This window comes from Knufia obscura (genome assembly GCF_036327395.1).
Source record: "Knufia obscura strain CCFEE 5817 isolate CBS 148926 chromosome Unknown scaffold_11, whole genome shotgun sequence".
Classification (NCBI taxonomy): domain Eukaryota; kingdom Fungi; phylum Ascomycota; class Eurotiomycetes; order Chaetothyriales; family Trichomeriaceae; genus Knufia; species Knufia obscura.
This window is the reverse complement of record NW_027042697.1, coordinates 1-20,484: the sequence shown is the minus strand read 5'-3', so window position 1 is coordinate 20,484 and position 20,484 is coordinate 1. Positions and strand designations below refer to the sequence as shown.

The 20,484-nt window shown below is 51.8% G+C and overlaps 8 protein-coding genes across 8 annotated transcripts; 4 read left to right on the top strand and 4 right to left on the bottom strand.

Moving 5' to 3' along the window:
- Nucleotides 1–407: 407 nt before the first annotated feature.
- On the top strand, nucleotides 408–2,741 carry PMZ80_008302 (uncharacterized protein; the record flags this gene model as incomplete). Its single annotated transcript, XM_064876703.1, has 1 exon — nucleotides 408–2,741. The coding sequence occupies one exon, from the start codon at nucleotides 408–410 to the stop codon at nucleotides 2,739–2,741; it is 2,334 nt and encodes a 777-aa protein (XP_064727090.1).
- A 777-nt stretch (nucleotides 2,742–3,518) lies between these two features.
- PMZ80_008301 (uncharacterized protein) lies at nucleotides 3,519–5,690 on the bottom strand (the record flags this gene model as incomplete). Its single annotated transcript, XM_064876702.1, has 1 exon — nucleotides 3,519–5,690. One exon carries the CDS (start codon nucleotides 5,688–5,690, stop codon nucleotides 3,519–3,521), a length of 2,172 nt encoding a protein of 723 aa, XP_064727089.1.
- A 766-nt stretch (nucleotides 5,691–6,456) lies between these two features.
- PMZ80_008300 (uncharacterized protein) lies at nucleotides 6,457–7,603 on the top strand (the record flags this gene model as incomplete). The annotated part of the gene is made up of 4 exons (XM_064876701.1): nucleotides 6,457–6,596; nucleotides 6,643–6,784; nucleotides 7,053–7,187; nucleotides 7,238–7,603. The coding sequence occupies 4 exons, from the start codon at nucleotides 6,457–6,459 to the stop codon at nucleotides 7,601–7,603; spliced, it is 783 nt and encodes a 260-aa protein (XP_064727088.1).
- A 1,260-nt stretch (nucleotides 7,604–8,863) lies between these two features.
- Nucleotides 8,864–10,171, bottom strand: PMZ80_008299 (uncharacterized protein; the record flags this gene model as incomplete). The annotated part of the gene is made up of 2 exons (XM_064876700.1): nucleotides 8,864–9,482; nucleotides 9,528–10,171. 2 exons carry the CDS (start codon nucleotides 10,169–10,171, stop codon nucleotides 8,864–8,866), a joined length of 1,263 nt encoding a protein of 420 aa, XP_064727087.1.
- Nucleotides 10,172–11,204: 1,033 nt separating this feature from the next.
- Nucleotides 11,205–12,512, top strand: PMZ80_008298 (uncharacterized protein; the record flags this gene model as incomplete). The annotated part of the gene is made up of 2 exons (XM_064876699.1): nucleotides 11,205–11,848; nucleotides 11,894–12,512. 2 exons carry the CDS (start codon nucleotides 11,205–11,207, stop codon nucleotides 12,510–12,512), a joined length of 1,263 nt encoding a protein of 420 aa, XP_064727086.1.
- Nucleotides 12,513–13,772: 1,260 nt separating this feature from the next.
- On the bottom strand, nucleotides 13,773–14,919 carry PMZ80_008297 (uncharacterized protein; the record flags this gene model as incomplete). Its single annotated transcript, XM_064876698.1, has 4 exons — nucleotides 13,773–14,138; nucleotides 14,189–14,323; nucleotides 14,592–14,733; nucleotides 14,780–14,919. The coding sequence occupies 4 exons, from the start codon at nucleotides 14,917–14,919 to the stop codon at nucleotides 13,773–13,775; spliced, it is 783 nt and encodes a 260-aa protein (XP_064727085.1).
- A 766-nt stretch (nucleotides 14,920–15,685) lies between these two features.
- On the top strand, nucleotides 15,686–17,857 carry PMZ80_008296 (uncharacterized protein; the record flags this gene model as incomplete). The annotated part of the gene is made up of 1 exon (XM_064876697.1): nucleotides 15,686–17,857. One exon carries the CDS (start codon nucleotides 15,686–15,688, stop codon nucleotides 17,855–17,857), a length of 2,172 nt encoding a protein of 723 aa, XP_064727084.1.
- A 777-nt stretch (nucleotides 17,858–18,634) lies between these two features.
- PMZ80_008295 (uncharacterized protein) lies at nucleotides 18,635–20,263 on the bottom strand (the record flags this gene model as incomplete). The annotated part of the gene is made up of 1 exon (XM_064876696.1): nucleotides 18,635–20,263. The coding sequence occupies one exon, from the start codon at nucleotides 20,261–20,263 to the stop codon at nucleotides 18,635–18,637; it is 1,629 nt and encodes a 542-aa protein (XP_064727083.1).
- Nucleotides 20,264–20,484: the final 221 nt, after the last annotated feature.

Sequence of the window (20,484 nt, the reverse complement as noted above, 5' to 3'; positions counted from 1 at the left end):
CGAATGGCAAAGCGACTGGCGCACAGTTCCGAGAGTGCTGTCTTGTATTGTTGACAAGCAGCGGCGTGTTGTTCGAGGATGAATTGCGACCGGCTTGACAAAGGCAAAGTTTGAGCGGGACGACTGCGACCCCTAGATTTGGTGCCTGAAGTGCCTTAGCGGCTGTTCGCTTACGCAACTCCGGAGGCTTGTCTGGGCAGATCTGGGGTTATCTGCGCCTGGAGATCATGATGCTGGAGACAATCCTCGCTTGCCTCGGCTTGCCAACTTGAGCTGTTAATCTGAATTGTCTTCCCAGATGCCACGATTGCCATCACGGCATGCCCGTCGTGTTTGCGGTGTCCGAACACTGCTAGGACATGCCTCGAAGACCACATAGCTAGCGACAGCGCTGTCGCAGACCCAAAATGGACACAACTTCGAACCTTCAGATGAACTCGCTGCTGCGGGAAGCAGAGCAACCAGCACAAAATGGCACAACCGAACAGACAATCCTACAACCATTTGCTCGCTTCCGTCAAAACCCTCTCGACTTCGCTCATGAACTGTACCTCTTCATTCGAGGTGTTGACTGGAGATCCTACGACAAGCAAGTCGGACAGCCAGTCTTCTACTCTGGTTACACAGCAAAGATTAAGAACACGGTCATGTCCTCACCTCTCTTGCAGAAGAAGTTGAACGAACTTGTGGAGGAAAGGCTGCGGAGGGAGGAGGAGGAGCAACTGCTGGATGGTAGTAAGGTTGACGGTAGAAGAGCAGAGGTCCTTTCGAGCCTCGAGGAATATGCTGGTCTGATGGTAGATAAGATGATGTGCAAGATGGAAAGCAAGTTTCAGATCAGATCGGCCTTCTACATGTGTACTCAACTTCTCACCAGAGTCTACAGCGGTGTTCACGTTTCGCAACCCGAGGTCGAGAGGTTGAGGGAGGTTGCGACAAGAGCAGCTGCGGAAAAGAAGCCGATCGTGTTTCTTCCTCGTCATACCAGTCATATCGATTACGTGGCATTGCAGCTCATCTGTTACAGGCTTGGGATCACTTTGCCCGTCGTTGTGGCGGGTGAGAACCTCAACTTTCCGGTCGTTGGCCCATTCTTGCAACACAGGGGAGCGATGTGGATTAGGAGAAGCTTTGATGGTGATGCCCTGTACAGGACACTCGTCCAGGCGTACCTTGACAGTATGATGCAACAAGGATACAATCTAGAGTGTTTCATCGAAGGAGGGAGGTCGCGGACTGGCAAGCTGCTTCAGCCAAAATTTGGTTTTCTTGGGTTCCTGCTCGACTCGGTTCTGTCCGGACGAACTGAGGACGCCTACATCTGTCCAGTTTCGATGCAGTACGACAAGGTTATCGAGGTTGATTCGTACGTGACGGAGATGCTGGGTAAACCCAAAGCGAAAGAGAACTTGACTGATTTCCTGTCTTCCTCCTCAATCCTTGGCATGAATATGGGCAGGGTCGATTGTCGGTTCCATGAGCCTTGGTCGTTGCGAGAGTTCATCGATGCTCAGCTGGCCCGAACGAATTCTGTGGCAGAAGCTCAGGATGGCATTGACAAAACGAAGCCCGAGGTGAGAATACGGCTGTTGAGAACGCTAGGATACAAGGTTCTGGCCGATATCAACGATGTGTCTGTGGTGATGCCGACCGCTCTTGTCGGTACAGTTCTTCTGACGCTTCGCGGACGTGGTGTTGGCAGAAGTGAGTTGGCGCGGCGTGTTGAATGGCTATGCACAAGGATTGTGGCCAATGGAGGGAATGTGGCGGACTTCCATGGCATGCCGACGTTGGAAGTGGTCGATCGTGCTTTGGCTGTGCTTGGGTCGAATCTGGTGGGGACGGTCGAGGGTTTGGCAGAGGAGACTTACTACGCTGTCGACCGCTTTCAATTGTCGTTTTACAGAAATGCGACAATTCATCTGTTCATCTCTGAAGCGCTCATTGCCATATCACTTTACGCGAAAGTCAAGCAAGGAGGTGGGAGACAAGCAGAGCAGGTTCCGGGGAAAGAGCTCGAAGAACAAGTAACCTTCATGTCGCAGTTGACCAGAGGCGAGTTCATCTTCAGGACAGGTCAAGGTATCGGGCACAATTACAGAGAAGCGCTGAATGGGCTGGTGAAGAACAATGTGCTCGAGGTGACTGACGGACGAATCGGTCTAGCGCAAGCGGAACGGGAACAGGGAAGGGAAGACTTCGACTTCTACTGCTTTCTGCTCTGGCCGTTCATCGATGCGGCATGGCTGGGGGCTGTTTCTCTGTTCTGTCTTGTGCCTACTCCTGGCTCGACCGTGCAATGGATTGATATGAAGAAGGCCCAAGGAATTGCTCAGATATTCGGTCGAACACTTTACCATCAAGGGGACCTGTCATACTTCGAGGCTATCAACACTGAGGCAATCAAGAATGCGTATACTCGATACCAAGAGGAAGGCATCATTCAGGTCGCGAAGGGCAAGGGTGGATTGACTGTACAGATTGCGCCTGACTGGATGCCGGAACGAGATTCAAAGACTGGCATGTTACAGCCGGAAGGACGATTGTGGGAGTTCACGGGCAAGATATCTCAACATCGACGGGAGGGCAAGAATCGCAGAGATGGAGCAACGGTGTCCACGAGGGTGCTCAAGCTAGCATCGAAGCTGAATGAGGATTTGTTCAGGGAACTCGAAAGCACTTCTGGTGATGAAGGTCCGGCGCAAGTGAGGAAGAGTCGGAAGCGCAGGTCGAGGCTCTAGATTTTCAGCATCGTCTGCTGGTGGCGATGGAAGATTCCAGGTACACACCTATCCTTTCTGACAATGAAAGCAAGCGATCTTTGGTCGCCGATTCGCACCAAGAGGTCCTCCAGAAGGTCACTGAACGCTTCCAATGTTGCGGAACATGTTTCAGAACGTACCAAAACCTCATCCCATCCTCGAAATCCATCAAAATCATACACAAGAGGTCATTCGCGGTTCCTGGCTCTCGGCGTGGCGCTAACGACGATGCTGCTCCTCATTCGCAGAGCCGAAAGATGGTGACTGTTGATGCCGTGGCTACGCCGATGCGATGAACCACATATGCGGTTCACCGGACCACCAGCCATATGAGCCTGGCCGATCTGGATGTGATATGCGAATTTTGCAGTGGAAGGACACACATAGCGCTTTACAGCTTGCAAGCGACCTCGTAGTGAAGAAGAGCAGTATTGTGGCGGTCCAAAGGCATTTAGCTGGATTTGAGATTGCGACAGCAAGAAGAATTATGAGCAAGTGCGTCTCCTTGCGCTTGCGTGAAGATGGCATTGGTGAGGGCGCGGAAGAAGCAGGAAGTCTGGAAAGCGCAGCAGAACTTGACACAGAGCCTAGGGACTAAGAAAAGAGCTCGCGTTCGAACAACAGTTCCCATACACAACACTCCGTGCTCTGTGGTATCTGCTTGATCCAACGAAACGAGGATAAACTACAAGGAAAAGGTCAACGAGTTGCGGAGGTGCATGAACTGAAGAAGATTGCTTTGAATAAAAGCATCGCTCACACTTTCAGCTTATGCAACAGCAGCCTCATGATCCAATTCTCACTACCAGCCTGGCGCTCCAACCTGCCCGTTTCCTTCTCAATCTGCTTCTGCATATCACATAACCTCTGCTTCGTATAGTCCATTGACCCCGAGGTATCCAATTCTTTCAGTACAAGCATTTTCGCTTCCTTCGACAGCCCACTGTTCTCCCTTCTCGACTGCAGTAACGCATGTAATTGCATGTTTTGCTTGCCACTCCGCAGGGCATGTACGAGAGGGAAAGAGAATTTGCCCTCATCCAGATCTTCGCAATATCCTTTCTGGTCTGTGTACGTTTGGTCGACGAGATTGTTGTAGTCGTCACGAACCTGGAAAAAGCGGCCCAGGAGTTGAACAAGCGGGTCAAATCCGATGTTGTCTTGACGGCTGAGTGTCTGCAGAAGCTGTTCCGCAAGCCTGAAAAGTCCACCGGTCTTCTTGTCAACCATTGCGAGATACTCCTGTTCCGTGGGACAGGCGCTCTGACGTGTCCAATACAGATCGAAGCTTTGTCCCAGGTAGAGATCTTGGACATGGCCAATCGCAAGGTTCATGCACCGTGGGTCAAGCTGCCCGAGCTGTTTGAGCGTTTCGAGGACGAAATAGCCTGCAGAATTCACGGTCTGTGCTGCACCGAATATGACATGCGTAGATGGCTTGCCGCGGCGGAGCTCCGAGCCATCTTCAAAGTCGTCTAGCATGAGAGATACGTTGTGAAAAGACTTGATAATGTCTTTCACCTTATCGACCTTTTCTTTGCTTGTTGGTGTCCATACTGTCAATGCATCGATGAACATGTCTCGAGCGCCCTTCGAGGGTAGAGAGCTAATGTACTTGAAAGGTGCGGAGATGACGTTCGTGTCTAACAAGGAAGATGATTCTGTAATCTGTTCGCTAGTGTGCTCCTTGATGTTTGTTGGTTCGGAGATAGATGTGCGACTGCTGGAAGTGCTAGCTTGATCAGACCATGCGTCGCTGCCCGATGAGGAACTGTCGACTGAGGACTTCCTCTCATGACCGTAGACTGACAACTCATTTGTCGCTGAGCTTCTCAGAATTTGGCTTTCGACAGGCGCTCTCGTACCCTTGTCATGCTCTTCTCCTTCTTCCGTGTGATAAATTGCAAGCGAACGATCGAAGTCCGTCATGTCCTCTCGATAAATATCCTTTTCTGGATGATAGCGTGGATTGTCTGTGCTCCATACCACATTGCCAGCGATCTGGTATGCTAGACCTTGAACATAACGCCGCAACTTGGAAGAAAAAGAAGGCTCAGCTTGCTCTCGCAGCTGCAAGAACTGCCTCTCATACTTTCTTGTCTCCTCCCTTGCCATCCGCTTTGCTTCGGCTACATCGACACCATACCAATGCATGAACAACCACACAACGTTCGTCATAGCCTTTTTGTCGTTTTGCTGAAATTCTCCGTATTCGACGTCGAATGAGAAATAGTCGTTGGCTAGACCTAGTGCCGCGTATGCCGCATGAGCTATGTCTCCAACTTGGTGAAGCTCCTGTTCGTCCAGAACAATCCCCATTCCGAAGCACATGTGTTTGTCGACGAAAGGAGCGCCAGTATCGACAATCCGATACTCAAGATAATCGTCCATGTTCGTGAAAGCCTCGTTCTTATCTCGTCCAGATGTGGTGTCAACCATAGTCTTCCAGGCCTCGACGCATACCTCCGCGCAAGCGGGATCGATCGACATCAGCCCGAGCACCATCTTTGATTGCATCTGCTTCGAACCGATCACCGCCCTTGTTTCCGGATCGAAGCCACTGGAAAGAAAATCATGCTCTCCATCCACTTGGCTTTCTGCAGCTTGAGCGGCTGATTCCATGACGACGTCGTGAAGAAAGGCATATTCGAAGATGTAGGATATGATTCGAAGTCGTTCAGGCAAGCATGTCGGCAAGACCAATGCGTTGAAGTGTCCGGAGAAAGGGTTGCAGCATCCAGCAACAGTGGGAGGTCCAATGAGCTTGGCCCAGTCGGCGCGCGCCTCGCGTGAACCCTCATCGGCTTCAGATTCACACTTGTGTCTGCGCAACGCAAAGCCCTTGCCTAAGCCCTCAGTGTTGTCTCTAGGGATGTCAACCTGAGAAGATAGTTCGTCCTCATCTGGGAACATCGTGACCTTGTTCATGTCTCAGAGTGTGGATTGAGATGGGTGACTTCGCGTTGCTATGATCAATATGGCAGACAGGATCCATCCTGCTTTTGAAGGTATCCTTAGATCCGTGGAGCATCGTCGTCACTCGGGTGCACCTCACCCTTTCTAAGCTCTTCTTCCACATGGGTGAAAAAGGGTGGCTATTGCTTCGAGCAATACGTCAACTTGCAGATGCCGCGCCATCTTCATCAGCAAGGACGAACAAGTGTTTGCGAACGGATGTCCTGAGGAAGCATCTGTACGTAAAATGTGGAGTCGGACTTTGTGATATCGGTAGGCAAGATGAAAATGGTTTCGTGCAACGTCAGTGTTGAGACGGTTGATGAGATGAAGATACGCGGTGAGCTGGCAGCAAACCAGTCGGAGCCCGTTACCGTCGCAGAAGAACAGCTCTGACGTTCCTGTGGGGCTTGATGCACGGTTGCGGGTCTTGCCCTGTTCCGAGAAGCGATTGGCGAGGATCTGCACTGCAGCGGAATGGATCAACATGCTCCATTCCTCTAGCCTGGCTGTCCAGATAGCTGTGTCGCAATGATCAGCTTTTGGCGCAGTGAAAAGAAAAGTGCCTGTTCGGTCGTGCGAGACATGCGGGACAACATTGAATTGTGACGCAAGCTGATTGATAGCCTTCCAAACTGCGATTCCCCTGGTAGCTCAACACTCTTTTCGTCAAACTTGCGCAAGTGCACTGAGAACGACATTATCGTACCACCCCCGTCCTTCTTCGAGTTGTCTCCCAATGATCAACCACGACGTCCTGGAAGACCAAACTTACGAAGCGTTCCGCAAGAAGTGTGAAGAGACTGGCCTGCTTCAAAGACCAGTGGATTTGGCGGTGAATGATGCGCTCGACGGTGTGAACGATGAGACAACGCTGAGGTGAGCCGCGGAATGCCTCATCACAATTTTCTGACATTGTTGCTAGGAGGTTTTTGCGAGCGGACAAAGGTGACGTGGACAAAGCATTCTTGAGGTACCGGGAAGCTTGTGCAGTACGTGAGAAGACGCATCTCTTGCAGCTGTACGAAGAAATCGATGTAGAAGACTTCGAGAAGGCTCGAATCCTGGTAAGCTGATCTGGCCTGTCCCTGAGAGGTGGTAGCTAACTTCTGCGGGAAGTACCCACACTGGTCGGGCCGAAGAGATAAGCGTGGTAACCCAATTTGCTTATTCGACATCTCCAGACTGGATTCGAAAGTGCTCTCCGAGTACAGTACATCGCGTACATCTGCTGCTTCGGGACCTTCACCTGCGCTGTTGCGATCGCTGGCATTTCATGAATGCCTAACACGATTCGTTCTGCCATTGTGCACAGCATCCGCTCCACATTCGCAGCCAGTCACGGCTTGCCTCTACCTTGTTGATATCACTGGTTTTGGAATCAAGCAGGCGTGGAGCGTGAAGAACTATGCCCAAGACATCAGTAAAGTGCTTGCCAACAACTATCCTGAGATGGTCGACAAAGTGCTGGTGATGTGTTTCCTCCTTTGCGGCGTGAGTCTAGGCTGACGGTTATGCAGGTCGTCGGGGCTCCTAGGTATTTCGGCCAGATCTGGAAAATGCTCAAAGGTTGGCTTGACCCAGTGACTGCAGCGAAGATTGAGATTCTCGACAGTGCTGATGTGACGAAGACGCTGAGTCAGTTCATTGACTTGGAGAACATTCCGAAGCAATTTGGTGGCTCTTTCGAGTTCGAGCATGGGATGTTGCCAAATGTCGAGTTAAGGATCCAGGAAGTGCTTGATGGTGTCCTCCCTGCTGGCTGCTCATTGGCTGGTCCCTTCAAGTGGGTGGTGGATGAGGCAGGCAAGAGGTCGGTGGTTCCGCTGGGAACTGTCAAGGGCGCACGGCGAGACAAGGCCGTACAGAAGGTTGGTGCGGTCTAGCGTGAGATGAAAGTCTGCTGTAAGTCGACCTGACAGCGAGGAATGCGCGTTTCAGCTGGATTCGAAGCGTAGGTGCTGGGGTCTGGGGAACCGTCATCGCAGATCGGTGGGCGCCGGCTATGATTTTTGTCGAGTCGTGGCTGTATTTGATCCGTGGGATTCAACTCGCTCTTCCTTCACTGCTTTCCAGCGGCCTCGGTGCTCCGGAGCTTCAGACTTTAACACGGGCTCGAAGACCATCTCCGTGTATCGTGTAGGACGTATGCACCAAACCCGGTTCGACAGAGGGTCGTATTTTGAGGATGCACAGGCCCTGATCACTTGTGTCAAGCTCACCGTGCAATTGCGTCAGCAACGGTCCTGCACAGCTAGACAGTCACTTGGGTGAAGTCCGGGCTCGGTGCCATGATGCTCTTGAGGCCATCCTTGCCGCCGAATCAGAATTGCAACTCTCTTCCAGACCTGGCTCTTTCCAGCAACCCTCGAAGCCGCTCAATGTGTACCTCATGAACTGCCTCGTGAGTGCTTGTGCTGGTGCTTGTGCCCAAAGTAAGCAGGTATTGGAATCTTTCGCTCGAGCATCGATACTAGTCCGGTAGAGGAGGGCATGATGGGCATCAGCCAGTCTTGCGCGAAGGCTCACTAGTTCGAGAGCTGACGTTCGGTCTTGAGTGACAGGAAAGAATGCTCGCTGGTTTGTCCGGTCAATATATCGTGAGGAAGGTGGAAAATGATCGATGGGTCACCGTTTGTGATATGAACTTCGTCGACATGTTTCCGAGGAGCAATGTTGCAATACCGTCCCAGCCATAAGCAGTGTAAAGAAGCTACCTTGAACGCAGCATACTGCACACCCAAATAGCTGATGTTGGCAGAGTCTGGTGCTTGCGTTCTCGCGAAAGACGTCGCGGCTGAAGCCGCGGTCATGCCCCTCAGCTTGGCGGGCGCGTTCTCACGTGACTGCCAGAAGAGACCAAACGCTAATGTCTTCCCTCACCTTGCGAGTGCCAGCAAATGATTATGCGTCAATGTTACGGACAGACTTTATCTTCAATGTCACGAGCGCTGACACCGGAACGTGCATCTAACAGATAGGCTGGGTAGACAACGAAACAGAGTCGTGTGATTGGACATAACATCTCATGGTCTTACGACATCGGAGAAGAGGAATTTATTCAGATCGTGAATGAGTATAAATCCCATCGACAAGGGCATTGTTTGAATACAAGCTTCCAGAGAGCAGAGTCCTGAACAATCGCGCTATAGCTCATCCTCCCTTACCAGCACATCCCGATTCAGGTGCTCCTTCGAGATGCTAGGGATACCGGACAAGTGCAATGTCAATTCCAGATCGCCACACAAACTCTTCAAAACATGTTCTACGCCTGCTTGCCCACCTAATGCCAGCCCGTAAACGTACTGCCTCCCGATCAGACACATCTTCGCACCTAGGGCTAGAGCCTTCGCAATGTCCGCGCCGCACCTGACTCCCGAGTCGAAGAAGACGTCAAGCTTGTCACCCACAGCATCCACGATCCTCGGGAGTACGCCCAGTGAGCTATTTCCACCATCGACCTGTCTTCCAGCATGATTGCTCACCACAATTCCCTGCACACCCACTTCGACTGCCTTCTTCGCATCAGCAACGCTTTGAATCCCCTTGAGCACGATGGGACCATCCCAGTGCTCCTGCAATAGCTTGACATCTTCCCAGGAATGACTGAAGCCGGGAAAGATCATGCGTGTCCATTCGGCGGCAGCAGCGTGGACGTTGTCTTCGATTTCTTGGTTATGCTTGGATTTGAAATGTGACCGGAAGATAGGATCGGTGAAGCCAGGTGCCACTCCAACCTGGTCGGAACGAAGGAAGGGGTTGTATCTGGTCAGTCAGTCTTGATGTGACGTTCTGCAGGAGATGACTTACCCATTGTCCATGTCTGACGGCCTCCAGCCAAGCACGAACGTGTCTAGTGTCACGAACAGCGCGGTAAAGCCTGCTGCTTTGGCACGATTGAGCAAGGACACAGTGATATCGTGGTGCTCATTGGACGGCCAGTAGAGCTGATACCACCTGATACCATCACCATTGGCTTTCGCAACGTCTTCTATGGAGGTGCTGCTTGCAGTCGACATGACGTAGGGCACATCTTCTTCCTTTGCTGCTGCTGCGCTTGCAACTTCACCTTCTGGATTCACGATACGCTGCACGCCAACTGGAGCCACTGCGATTGGGAAGGGTACTTCATGGCCGAGGACTCGCGTGGTGAGGTTCGGAAACTTGCCGTTGGTGTTGACCATGCGTCGTGGTACGATGGACCATTTCTCGAATGCTGCTCGGTTCTTCCTCTCAGTCTCGCCGGTACCTGCATTGCCGATCACGTAGCCTCTGGTGTCAGCTGACATTCGCTGAGAGGCCAGCTCTTCCCATTCCAAGGGCTTGAACGTGAATGGTGGTCGCTCATAATGTAGTCCTTTCTGGTAGACGTCGTTCTCGTAGGCGATGGGATCAGGATCAGGATGCGCTTTCAGATTTGGTCGTATCACTCTGTCATGGTTCTGGGAAGACATGTCGGATTGCCAAGAGGCTTGGTAGAGAGATGGAAGTGTAGAACTGCTTCCGTGATTCAAAGACCTCGAACTGCTTACCGGATCTCTCGGCCGTCATGACGCAGCTGGGCGGAAGCACGAGCCACCTCCTATTCGTCAGGTCCTCTCCGAAACGGCGAGAATGTTTGCTATGTATGTTTGCCTGCAGCCTAGAGTGATCGGATCTTAACTTGAATGTGTTCATGAACGTTCCGTTGCTACTTTGATATCATCTCTTCAACTCGGAATCGGGGCATCTCGCGAATCGGCGCACGAGAGCGCAAACATGATCTCGAAGCACAATTCCGACGCCCTGAGGCGACCGCTTGCAGCATATCGAAGGATCACGATACGTCCGCACATCCAACGCCGGTTAGGGTTAGGGTTAGGGTTAGGGTTAGGTTAGGTTAGGGTTAGGGTTAGGGTTAGGGTTAGGGTTAGGGTTAGGGTTAGGGTTAGGGTTAGGGTTAGGGTTAGGGTAACACGTTACTATACATATCTACTCGTTCAGTTTGCTCCTAACCCTAACCCTAACCCTAACCCTAACCCTAACCCTAACCCTAACCCTAACCCTAACCCTAACCCTAACCCTAACCCTAACCCTAACCCTAACCCTAACCCTAACCGGCGTTGGATGTGCGGACGTATCGTGATCCTTCGATATGCTGCAAGCGGTCGCCTCAGGGCGTCGGAATTGTGCTTCGAGATCATGTTTGCGCTCTCGTGCGCCGATTCGCGAGATGCCCCGATTCCGAGTTGAAGAGATGATATCAAAGTAGCAACGGAACGTTCATGAACACATTCAAGTTAAGATCCGATCACTCTAGGCTGCAGGCAAACATACATAGCAAACATTCTCGCCGTTTCGGAGAGGACCTGACGAATAGGAGGTGGCTCGTGCTTCCGCCCAGCTGCGTCATGACGGCCGAGAGATCCGGTAAGCAGTTCGAGGTCTTTGAATCACGGAAGCAGTTCTACACTTCCATCTCTCTACCAAGCCTCTTGGCAATCCGACATGTCTTCCCAGAACCATGACAGAGTGATACGACCAAATCTGAAAGCGCATCCTGATCCTGATCCCATCGCCTACGAGAACGACGTCTACCAGAAAGGACTACATTATGAGCGACCACCATTCACGTTCAAGCCCTTGGAATGGGAAGAGCTGGCCTCTCAGCGAATGTCAGCTGACACCAGAGGCTACGTGATCGGCAATGCAGGTACCGGCGAGACTGAGAGGAAGAACCGAGCAGCATTCGAGAAATGGTCCATCGTACCACGACGCATGGTCAACACCAACGGCAAGTTTCCGAACCTCACCACGCGAGTCCTCGGCCATGAAGTACCCTTCCCAATCGCAGTGGCTCCAGTTGGCGTGCAGCGTATCGTGAATCCAGAAGGTGAAGTTGCAAGCGCAGCAGCAGCAAAGGAAGAAGATGTGCCCTACGTCATGTCGACTGCAAGCAGCACCTCCATAGAAGACGTTGCGAAAGCCAATGGTGATGGTATCAGGTGGTATCAGCTCTACTGGCCGTCCAATGAGCACCACGATATCACTGTGTCCTTGCTCAATCGTGCCAAAGCAGCAGGCTTTACCGCGCTGTTCGTGACACTAGACACGTTCGTGCTTGGCTGGAGGCCGTCAGACATGGACAATGGGTAAGTCATCTCCTGCAGAACGTCACATCAAGACTGACTGACCAGATACAACCCCTTCCTTCGTTCCGACCAGGTTGGAGTGGCACCTGGCTTCACCGATCCTATCTTCCGGTCACATTTCAAATCCAAGCATAACCAAGAAATCGAAGACAACGTCCACGCTGCTGCCGCCGAATGGACACGCATGATCTTTCCCGGCTTCAGTCATTCCTGGGAAGATGTCAAGCTATTGCAGGAGCACTGGGATGGTCCCATCGTGCTCAAGGGGATTCAAAGCGTTGCTGATGCGAAGAAGGCAGTCGAAGTGGGTGTGCAGGGAATTGTGGTGAGCAATCATGCTGGAAGACAGGTCGATGGTGGAAATAGCTCACTGGGCGTACTCCCGAGGATCGTGGATGCTGTGGGTGACAAGCTTGACGTCTTCTTCGACTCGGGAGTCAGGTGCGGCGCGGACATTGCGAAGGCTCTAGCCCTAGGTGCGAAGATGTGTCTGATCGGGAGGCAGTACGTTTACGGGCTGGCATTAGGTGGGCAAGCAGGCGTAGAACATGTTTTGAAGAGTTTGTGTGGCGATCTGGAATTGACATTGCACTTGTCCGGTATCCCTAGCATCTCGAAGGAGCACCTGAATCGGGATGTGCTGGTAAGGGAGGATGAGCTATAGCGCGATTGTTCAGGACTCTGCTCTCTGGAAGCTTGTATTCAAACAATGCCCTTGTCGATGGGATTTATACTCATTCACGATCTGAATAAATTCCTCTTCTCCGATGTCGTAAGACCATGAGATGTTATGTCCAATCACACGACTCTGTTTCGTTGTCTACCCAGCCTATCTGTTAGATGCACGTTCCGGTGTCAGCGCTCGTGACATTGAAGATAAAGTCTGTCCGTAACATTGACGCATAATCATTTGCTGGCACTCGCAAGGTGAGGGAAGACATTAGCGTTTGGTCTCTTCTGGCAGTCACGTGAGAACGCGCCCGCCAAGCTGAGGGGCATGACCGCGGCTTCAGCCGCGACGTCTTTCGCGAGAACGCAAGCACCAGACTCTGCCAACATCAGCTATTTGGGTGTGCAGTATGCTGCGTTCAAGGTAGCTTCTTTACACTGCTTATGGCTGGGACGGTATTGCAACATTGCTCCTCGGAAACATGTCGACGAAGTTCATATCACAAACGGTGACCCATCGATCATTTTCCACCTTCCTCACGATATATTGACCGGACAAACCAGCGAGCATTCTTTCCTGTCACTCAAGACCGAACGTCAGCTCTCGAACTAGTGAGCCTTCGCGCAAGACTGGCTGATGCCCATCATGCCCTCCTCTACCGGACTAGTATCGATGCTCGAGCGAAAGATTCCAATACCTGCTTACTTTGGGCACAAGCACCAGCACAAGCACTCACGAGGCAGTTCATGAGGTACACATTGAGCGGCTTCGAGGGTTGCTGGAAAGAGCCAGGTCTGGAAGAGAGTTGCAATTCTGATTCGGCGGCAAGGATGGCCTCAAGAGCATCATGGCACCGAGCCCGGACTTCACCCAAGTGACTGTCTAGCTGTGCAGGACCGTTGCTGACGCAATTGCACGGTGAGCTTGACACAAGTGATCAGGGCCTGTGCATCCTCAAAATACGACCCTCTGTCGAACCGGGTTTGGTGCATACGTCCTACACGATACACGGAGATGGTCTTCGAGCCCGTGTTAAAGTCTGAAGCTCCGGAGCACCGAGGCCGCTGGAAAGCAGTGAAGGAAGAGCGAGTTGAATCCCACGGATCAAATACAGCCACGACTCGACAAAAATCATAGCCGGCGCCCACCGATCTGCGATGACGGTTCCCCAGACCCCAGCACCTACGCTTCGAATCCAGCTGAAACGCGCATTCCTCGCTGTCAGGTCGACTTACAGCAGACTTTCATCTCACGCTAGACCGCACCAACCTTCTGTACGGCCTTGTCTCGCCGTGCGCCCTTGACAGTTCCCAGCGGAACCACCGACCTCTTGCCTGCCTCATCCACCACCCACTTGAAGGGACCAGCCAATGAGCAGCCAGCAGGGAGGACACCATCAAGCACTTCCTGGATCCTTAACTCGACATTTGGCAACATCCCATGCTCGAACTCGAAAGAGCCACCAAATTGCTTCGGAATGTTCTCCAAGTCAATGAACTGACTCAGCGTCTTCGTCACATCAGCACTGTCGAGAATCTCAATCTTCGCTGCAGTCACTGGGTCAAGCCAACCTTTGAGCATTTTCCAGATCTGGCCGAAATACCTAGGAGCCCCGACGACCTGCATAACCGTCAGCCTAGACTCACGCCGCAAAGGAGGAAACACATCACCAGCACTTTGTCGACCATCTCAGGATAGTTGTTGGCAAGCACTTTACTGATGTCTTGGGCATAGTTCTTCACGCTCCACGCCTGCTTGATTCCAAAACCAGTGATATCAACAAGGTAGAGGCAAGCCGTGACTGGCTGCGAATGTGGAGCGGATGCTGTGCACAATGGCAGAACGAATCGTGTTAGGCATTCATGAAATGCCAGCGATCGCAACAGCGCAGGTGAAGGTCCCGAAGCAGCAGATGTACGCGATGTACTGTACTCGGAGAGCACTTTCGAATCCAGTCTGGAGATGTCGAATAAGCAAATTGGGTTACCACGCTTATCTCTTCGGCCCGACCAGTGTGGGTACTTCCCGCAGAAGTTAGCTACCACCTCTCAGGGACAGGCCAGATCAGCTTACCAGGATTCGAGCCTTCTCGAAGTCTTCTACATCGATTTCTTCGTACAGCTGCAAGAGATGCGTCTTCTCACGTACTGCACAAGCTTCCCGGTACCTCAAGAATGCTTTGTCCACGTCACCTTTGTCCGCTCGCAAAAACCTCCTAGCAACAATGTCAGAAAATTGTGATGAGGCATTCCGCGGCTCACCTCAGCGTTGTCTCATCGTTCACACCGTCGAGCGCATCATTCACCGCCAAATCCACTGGTCTTTGAAGCAGGCCAGTCTCTTCACACTTCTTGCGGAACGCTTCGTAAGTTTGGTCTTCCAGGACGTCGTGGTTGATCATTGGGAGACAACTCGAAGAAGGACGGGGGTGGTACGATAATGTCGTTCTCAGTGCACTTGCGCAAGTTTGACGAAAAGAGTGTTGAGCTACCAGGGGAATCGCAGTTTGGAAGGCTATCAATCAGCTTGCGTCACAATTCAATGTTGTCCCGCATGTCTCGCACGACCGAACAGGCACTTTTCTTTTCACTGCGCCAAAAGCTGATCATTGCGACACAGCTATCTGGACAGCCAGGCTAGAGGAATGGAGCATGTTGATCCATTCCGCTGCAGTGCAGATCCTCGCCAATCGCTTCTCGGAACAGGGCAAGACCCGCAACCGTGCATCAAGCCCCACAGGAACGTCAGAGCTGTTCTTCTGCGACGGTAACGGGCTCCGACTGGTTTGCTGCCAGCTCACCGCGTATCTTCATCTCATCAACCGTCTCAACACTGACGTTGCACGAAACCATTTTCATCTTGCCTACCGATATCACAAAGTCCGACTCCACATTTTACGTACAGATGCTTCCTCAGGACATCCGTTCGCAAACACTTGTTCGTCCTTGCTGATGAAGATGGCGCGGCATCTGCAAGTTGACGTATTGCTCGAAGCAATAGCCACCCTTTTTCACCCATGTGGAAGAAGAGCTTAGAAAGGGTGAGGTGCACCCGAGTGACGACGATGCTCCACGGATCTAAGGATACCTTCAAAAGCAGGATGGATCCTGTCTGCCATATTGATCATAGCAACGCGAAGTCACCCATCTCAATCCACACTCTGAGACATGAACAAGGTCACGATGTTCCCAGATGAGGACGAACTATCTTCTCAGGTTGACATCCCTAGAGACAACACTGAGGGCTTAGGCAAGGGCTTTGCGTTGCGCAGACACAAGTGTGAATCTGAAGCCGATGAGGGTTCACGCGAGGCGCGCGCCGACTGGGCCAAGCTCATTGGACCTCCCACTGTTGCTGGATGCTGCAACCCTTTCTCCGGACACTTCAACGCATTGGTCTTGCCGACATGCTTGCCTGAACGACTTCGAATCATATCCTACATCTTCGAATATGCCTTTCTTCACGACGTCGTCATGGAATCAGCCGCTCAAGCTGCAGAAAGCCAAGTGGATGGAGAGCATGATTTTCTTTCCAGTGGCTTCGATCCGGAAACAAGGGCGGTGATCGGTTCGAAGCAGATGCAATCAAAGATGGTGCTCGGGCTGATGTCGATCGATCCCGCTTGCGCGGAGGTATGCGTCGAGGCCTGGAAGACTATGGTTGACACCACATCTGGACGAGATAAGAACGAGGCTTTCACGAACATGGACGATTATCTTGAGTATCGGATTGTCGATACTGGCGCTCCTTTCGTCGACAAACACATGTGCTTCGGAATGGGGATTGTTCTGGACGAACAGGAGCTTCACCAAGTTGGAGACATAGCTCATGCGGCATACGCGGCACTAGGTCTAGCCAACGACTATTTCTCATTCGACGTCGAATACGGAGAATTTCAGCAAAACGACAAAAAGGCTATGACGAACGTTGTGTGGTTGTTCATGCATTGGTATGGTGTCGATGTAGCCGAAGCAAAGCGGATGGCAAGGGAGGAGACAAGAAAGTATGAGAGGCAGTTCTTGCAGCTGCGAGAGCAAGCTGAGCCTTCTTTTTCTTCCAAGTTGCGGCGTTATGTTCAAGGTCTAGCATACCAGATCGCTGGCAATGTGGTATGGAGCACAGACAATCCACGCTATCATCCAGAAAAGGATATTTATCGAGAGGACATGACGGACTTCGATCGTTCGCTTGCAATTTATCACACGGAAGAAGGAGAAGAGCATGACAAGGGTACGAGAGCGCCTGTCGAAAGCCAAATTCTGAGAAGCTCAGCGACAAATGAGTTGTCAGTCTACGGTCATGAGAGGAAGTCCTCAGTCGACAGTTCCTCATCGGGCAGCGACGCATGGTCTGATCAAGCTAGCACTTCCAGCAGTCGCACATCTATCTCCGAACCAACAAACATCAAGGAGCACACTAGCGAACAGATTACAGAATCATCTTCCTTGTTAGACACGAACGTCATCTCCGCACCTTTCAAGTACATTAGCTCTCTACCCTCGAAGGGCGCTCGAGACATGTTCATCGATGCATTGACAGTATGGACACCAACAAGCAAAGAAAAGGTCGATAAGGTGAAAGACATTATCAAGTCTTTTCACAACGTATCTCTCATGCTAGACGACTTTGAAGATGGCTCGGAGCTCCGCCGCGGCAAGCCATCTACGCATGTCATATTCGGTGCAGCACAGACCGTGAATTCTGCAGGCTATTTCGTCCTCGAAACGCTCAAACAGCTCGGGCAGCTTGACCCACGGTGCATGAACCTTGCGATTGGCCATGTCCAAGATCTCTACCTGGGACAAAGCTTCGATCTGTATTGGACACGTCAGAGCGCCTGTCCCACGGAACAGGAGTATCTCGCAATGGTTGACAAGAAGACCGGTGGACTTTTCAGGCTTGCGGAACAGCTTCTGCAGACACTCAGCCGTCAAGACAACATCGGATTTGACCCGCTTGTTCAACTCCTGGGCCGCTTTTTCCAGGTTCGTGACGACTACAACAATCTCGTCGACCAAACGTACACAGACCAGAAAGGATATTGCGAAGATCTGGATGAGGGCAAATTCTCTTTCCCTCTCGTACATGCCCTGCGGAGTGGCAAGCAAAACATGCAATTACATGCGTTACTGCAGTCGAGAAGGGAGAACAGTGGGCTGTCGAAGGAAGCGAAAATGCTTGTACTGAAAGAATTGGATACCTCGGGGTCAATGGACTATACGAAGCAGAGGTTATGTGATATGCAGAAGCAGATTGAGAAGGAAACGGGCAGGTTGGAGCGCCAGGCTGGTAGTGAGAATTGGATCATGAGGCTGCTGTTGCATAAGCTGAAAGTGTGAGCGATGCTTTTATTCAAAGCAATCTTCTTCAGTTCATGCACCTCCGCAACTCGTTGACCTTTTCCTTGTAGTTTATCCTCGTTTCGTTGGATCAAGCAGATACCACAGAGCACGGAGTGTTGTGTATGGGAACTGTTGTTCGAACGCGAGCTCTTTTCTTAGTCCCTAGGCTCTGTGTCAAGTTCTGCTGCGCTTTCCAGACTTCCTGCTTCTTCCGCGCCCTCACCAATGCCATCTTCACGCAAGCGCAAGGAGACGCACTTGCTCATAATTCTTCTTGCTGTCGCAATCTCAAATCCAGCTAAATGCCTTTGGACCGCCACAATACTGCTCTTCTTCACTACGAGGTCGCTTGCAAGCTGTAAAGCGCTATGTGTGTCCTTCCACTGCAAAATTCGCATATCACATCCAGATCGGCCAGGCTCATATGGCTGGTGGTCCGGTGAACCGCATATGTGGTTCATCGCATCGGCGTAGCCACGGCATCAACAGTCACCATCTTTCGGCTCTGCGAATGAGGAGCAGCATCGTCGTTAGCGCCACGCCGAGAGCCAGGAACCGCGAATGACCTCTTGTGTATGATTTTGATGGATTTCGAGGATGGGATGAGGTTTTGGTACGTTCTGAAACATGTTCCGCAACATTGGAAGCGTTCAGTGACCTTCTGGAGGACCTCTTGGTGCGAATCGGCGACCAAAGATCGCTTGCTTTCATTGTCAGAAAGGATAGGTGTGTACCTGGAATCTTCCATCGCCACCAGCAGACGATGCTGAAAATCTAGAGCCTCGACCTGCGCTTCCGACTCTTCCTCACTTGCGCCGGACCTTCATCACCAGAAGTGCTTTCGAGTTCCCTGAACAAATCCTCATTCAGCTTCGATGCTAGCTTGAGCACCCTCGTGGACACCGTTGCTCCATCTCTGCGATTCTTGCCCTCCCGTCGATGTTGAGATATCTTGCCCGTGAACTCCCACAATCGTCCTTCCGGCTGTAACATGCCAGTCTTTGAATCTCGTTCCGGCATCCAGTCAGGCGCAATCTGTACAGTCAATCCACCCTTGCCCTTCGCGACCTGAATGATGCCTTCCTCTTGGTATCGAGTATACGCATTCTTGATTGCCTCAGTGTTGATAGCCTCGAAGTATGACAGGTCCCCTTGATGGTAAAGTGTTCGACCGAATATCTGAGCAATTCCTTGGGCCTTCTTCATATCAATCCATTGCACGGTCGAGCCAGGAGTAGGCACAAGACAGAACAGAGAAACAGCCCCCAGCCATGCCGCATCGATGAACGGCCAGAGCAGAAAGCAGTAGAAGTCGAAGTCTTCCCTTCCCTGTTCCCGTTCCGCTTGCGCTAGACCGATTCGTCCGTCAGTCACCTCGAGCACATTGTTCTTCACCAGCCCATTCAGCGCTTCTCTGTAATTGTGCCCGATACCTTGACCTGTCCTGAAGATGAACTCGCCTCTGGTCAACTGCGACATGAAGGTTACTTGTTCTTCGAGCTCTTTCCCCGGAACCTGCTCTGCTTGTCTCCCACCTCCTTGCTTGACTTTCGCGTAAAGTGATATGGCAATGAGCGCTTCAGAGATGAACAGATGAATTGTCGCATTTCTGTAAAACGACAATTGAAAGCGGTCGACAGCGTAGTAAGTCTCCTCTGCCAAACCCTCGACCGTCCCCACCAGATTCGACCCAAGCACAGCCAAAGCACGATCGACCACTTCCAACGTCGGCATGCCATGGAAGTCCGCCACATTCCCTCCATTGGCCACAATCCTTGTGCATAGCCATTCAACACGCCGCGCCAACTCACTTCTGCCAACACCACGTCCGCGAAGCGTCAGAAGAACTGTACCGACAAGAGCGGTCGGCATCACCACAGACACATCGTTGATATCGGCCAGAACCTTGTATCCTAGCGTTCTCAACAGCCGTATTCTCACCTCGGGCTTCGTTTTGTCAATGCCATCCTGAGCTTCTGCCACAGAATTCGTTCGGGCCAGCTGAGCATCGATGAACTCTCGCAACGACCAAGGCTCATGGAACCGACAATCGACCCTGCCCATATTCATGCCAAGGATTGAGGAGGAAGACAGGAAATCAGTCAAGTTCTCTTTCGCTTTGGGTTTACCCAGCATCTCCGTCACGTACGAATCAACCTCGATAACCTTGTCGTACTGCATCGAAACTGGACAGATGTAGGCGTCCTCAGTTCGTCCGGACAGAACCGAGTCGAGCAGGAACCCAAGAAAACCAAATTTTGGCTGAAGCAGCTTGCCAGTCCGCGACCTCCCTCCTTCGATGAAACACTCTAGATTGTATCCTTGTTGCATCATACTGTCAAGGTACGCCTGGACGAGTGTCCTGTACAGGGCATCACCATCAAAGCTTCTCCTAATCCACATCGCTCCCCTGTGTTGCAAGAATGGGCCAACGACCGGAAAGTTGAGGTTCTCACCCGCCACAACGACGGGCAAAGTGATCCCAAGCCTGTAACAGATGAGCTGCAATGCCACGTAATCGATATGACTGGTATGACGAGGAAGAAACACGATCGGCTTCTTTTCCGCAGCTGCTCTTGTCGCAACCTCCCTCAACCTCTCGACCTCGGGTTGCGAAACGTGAA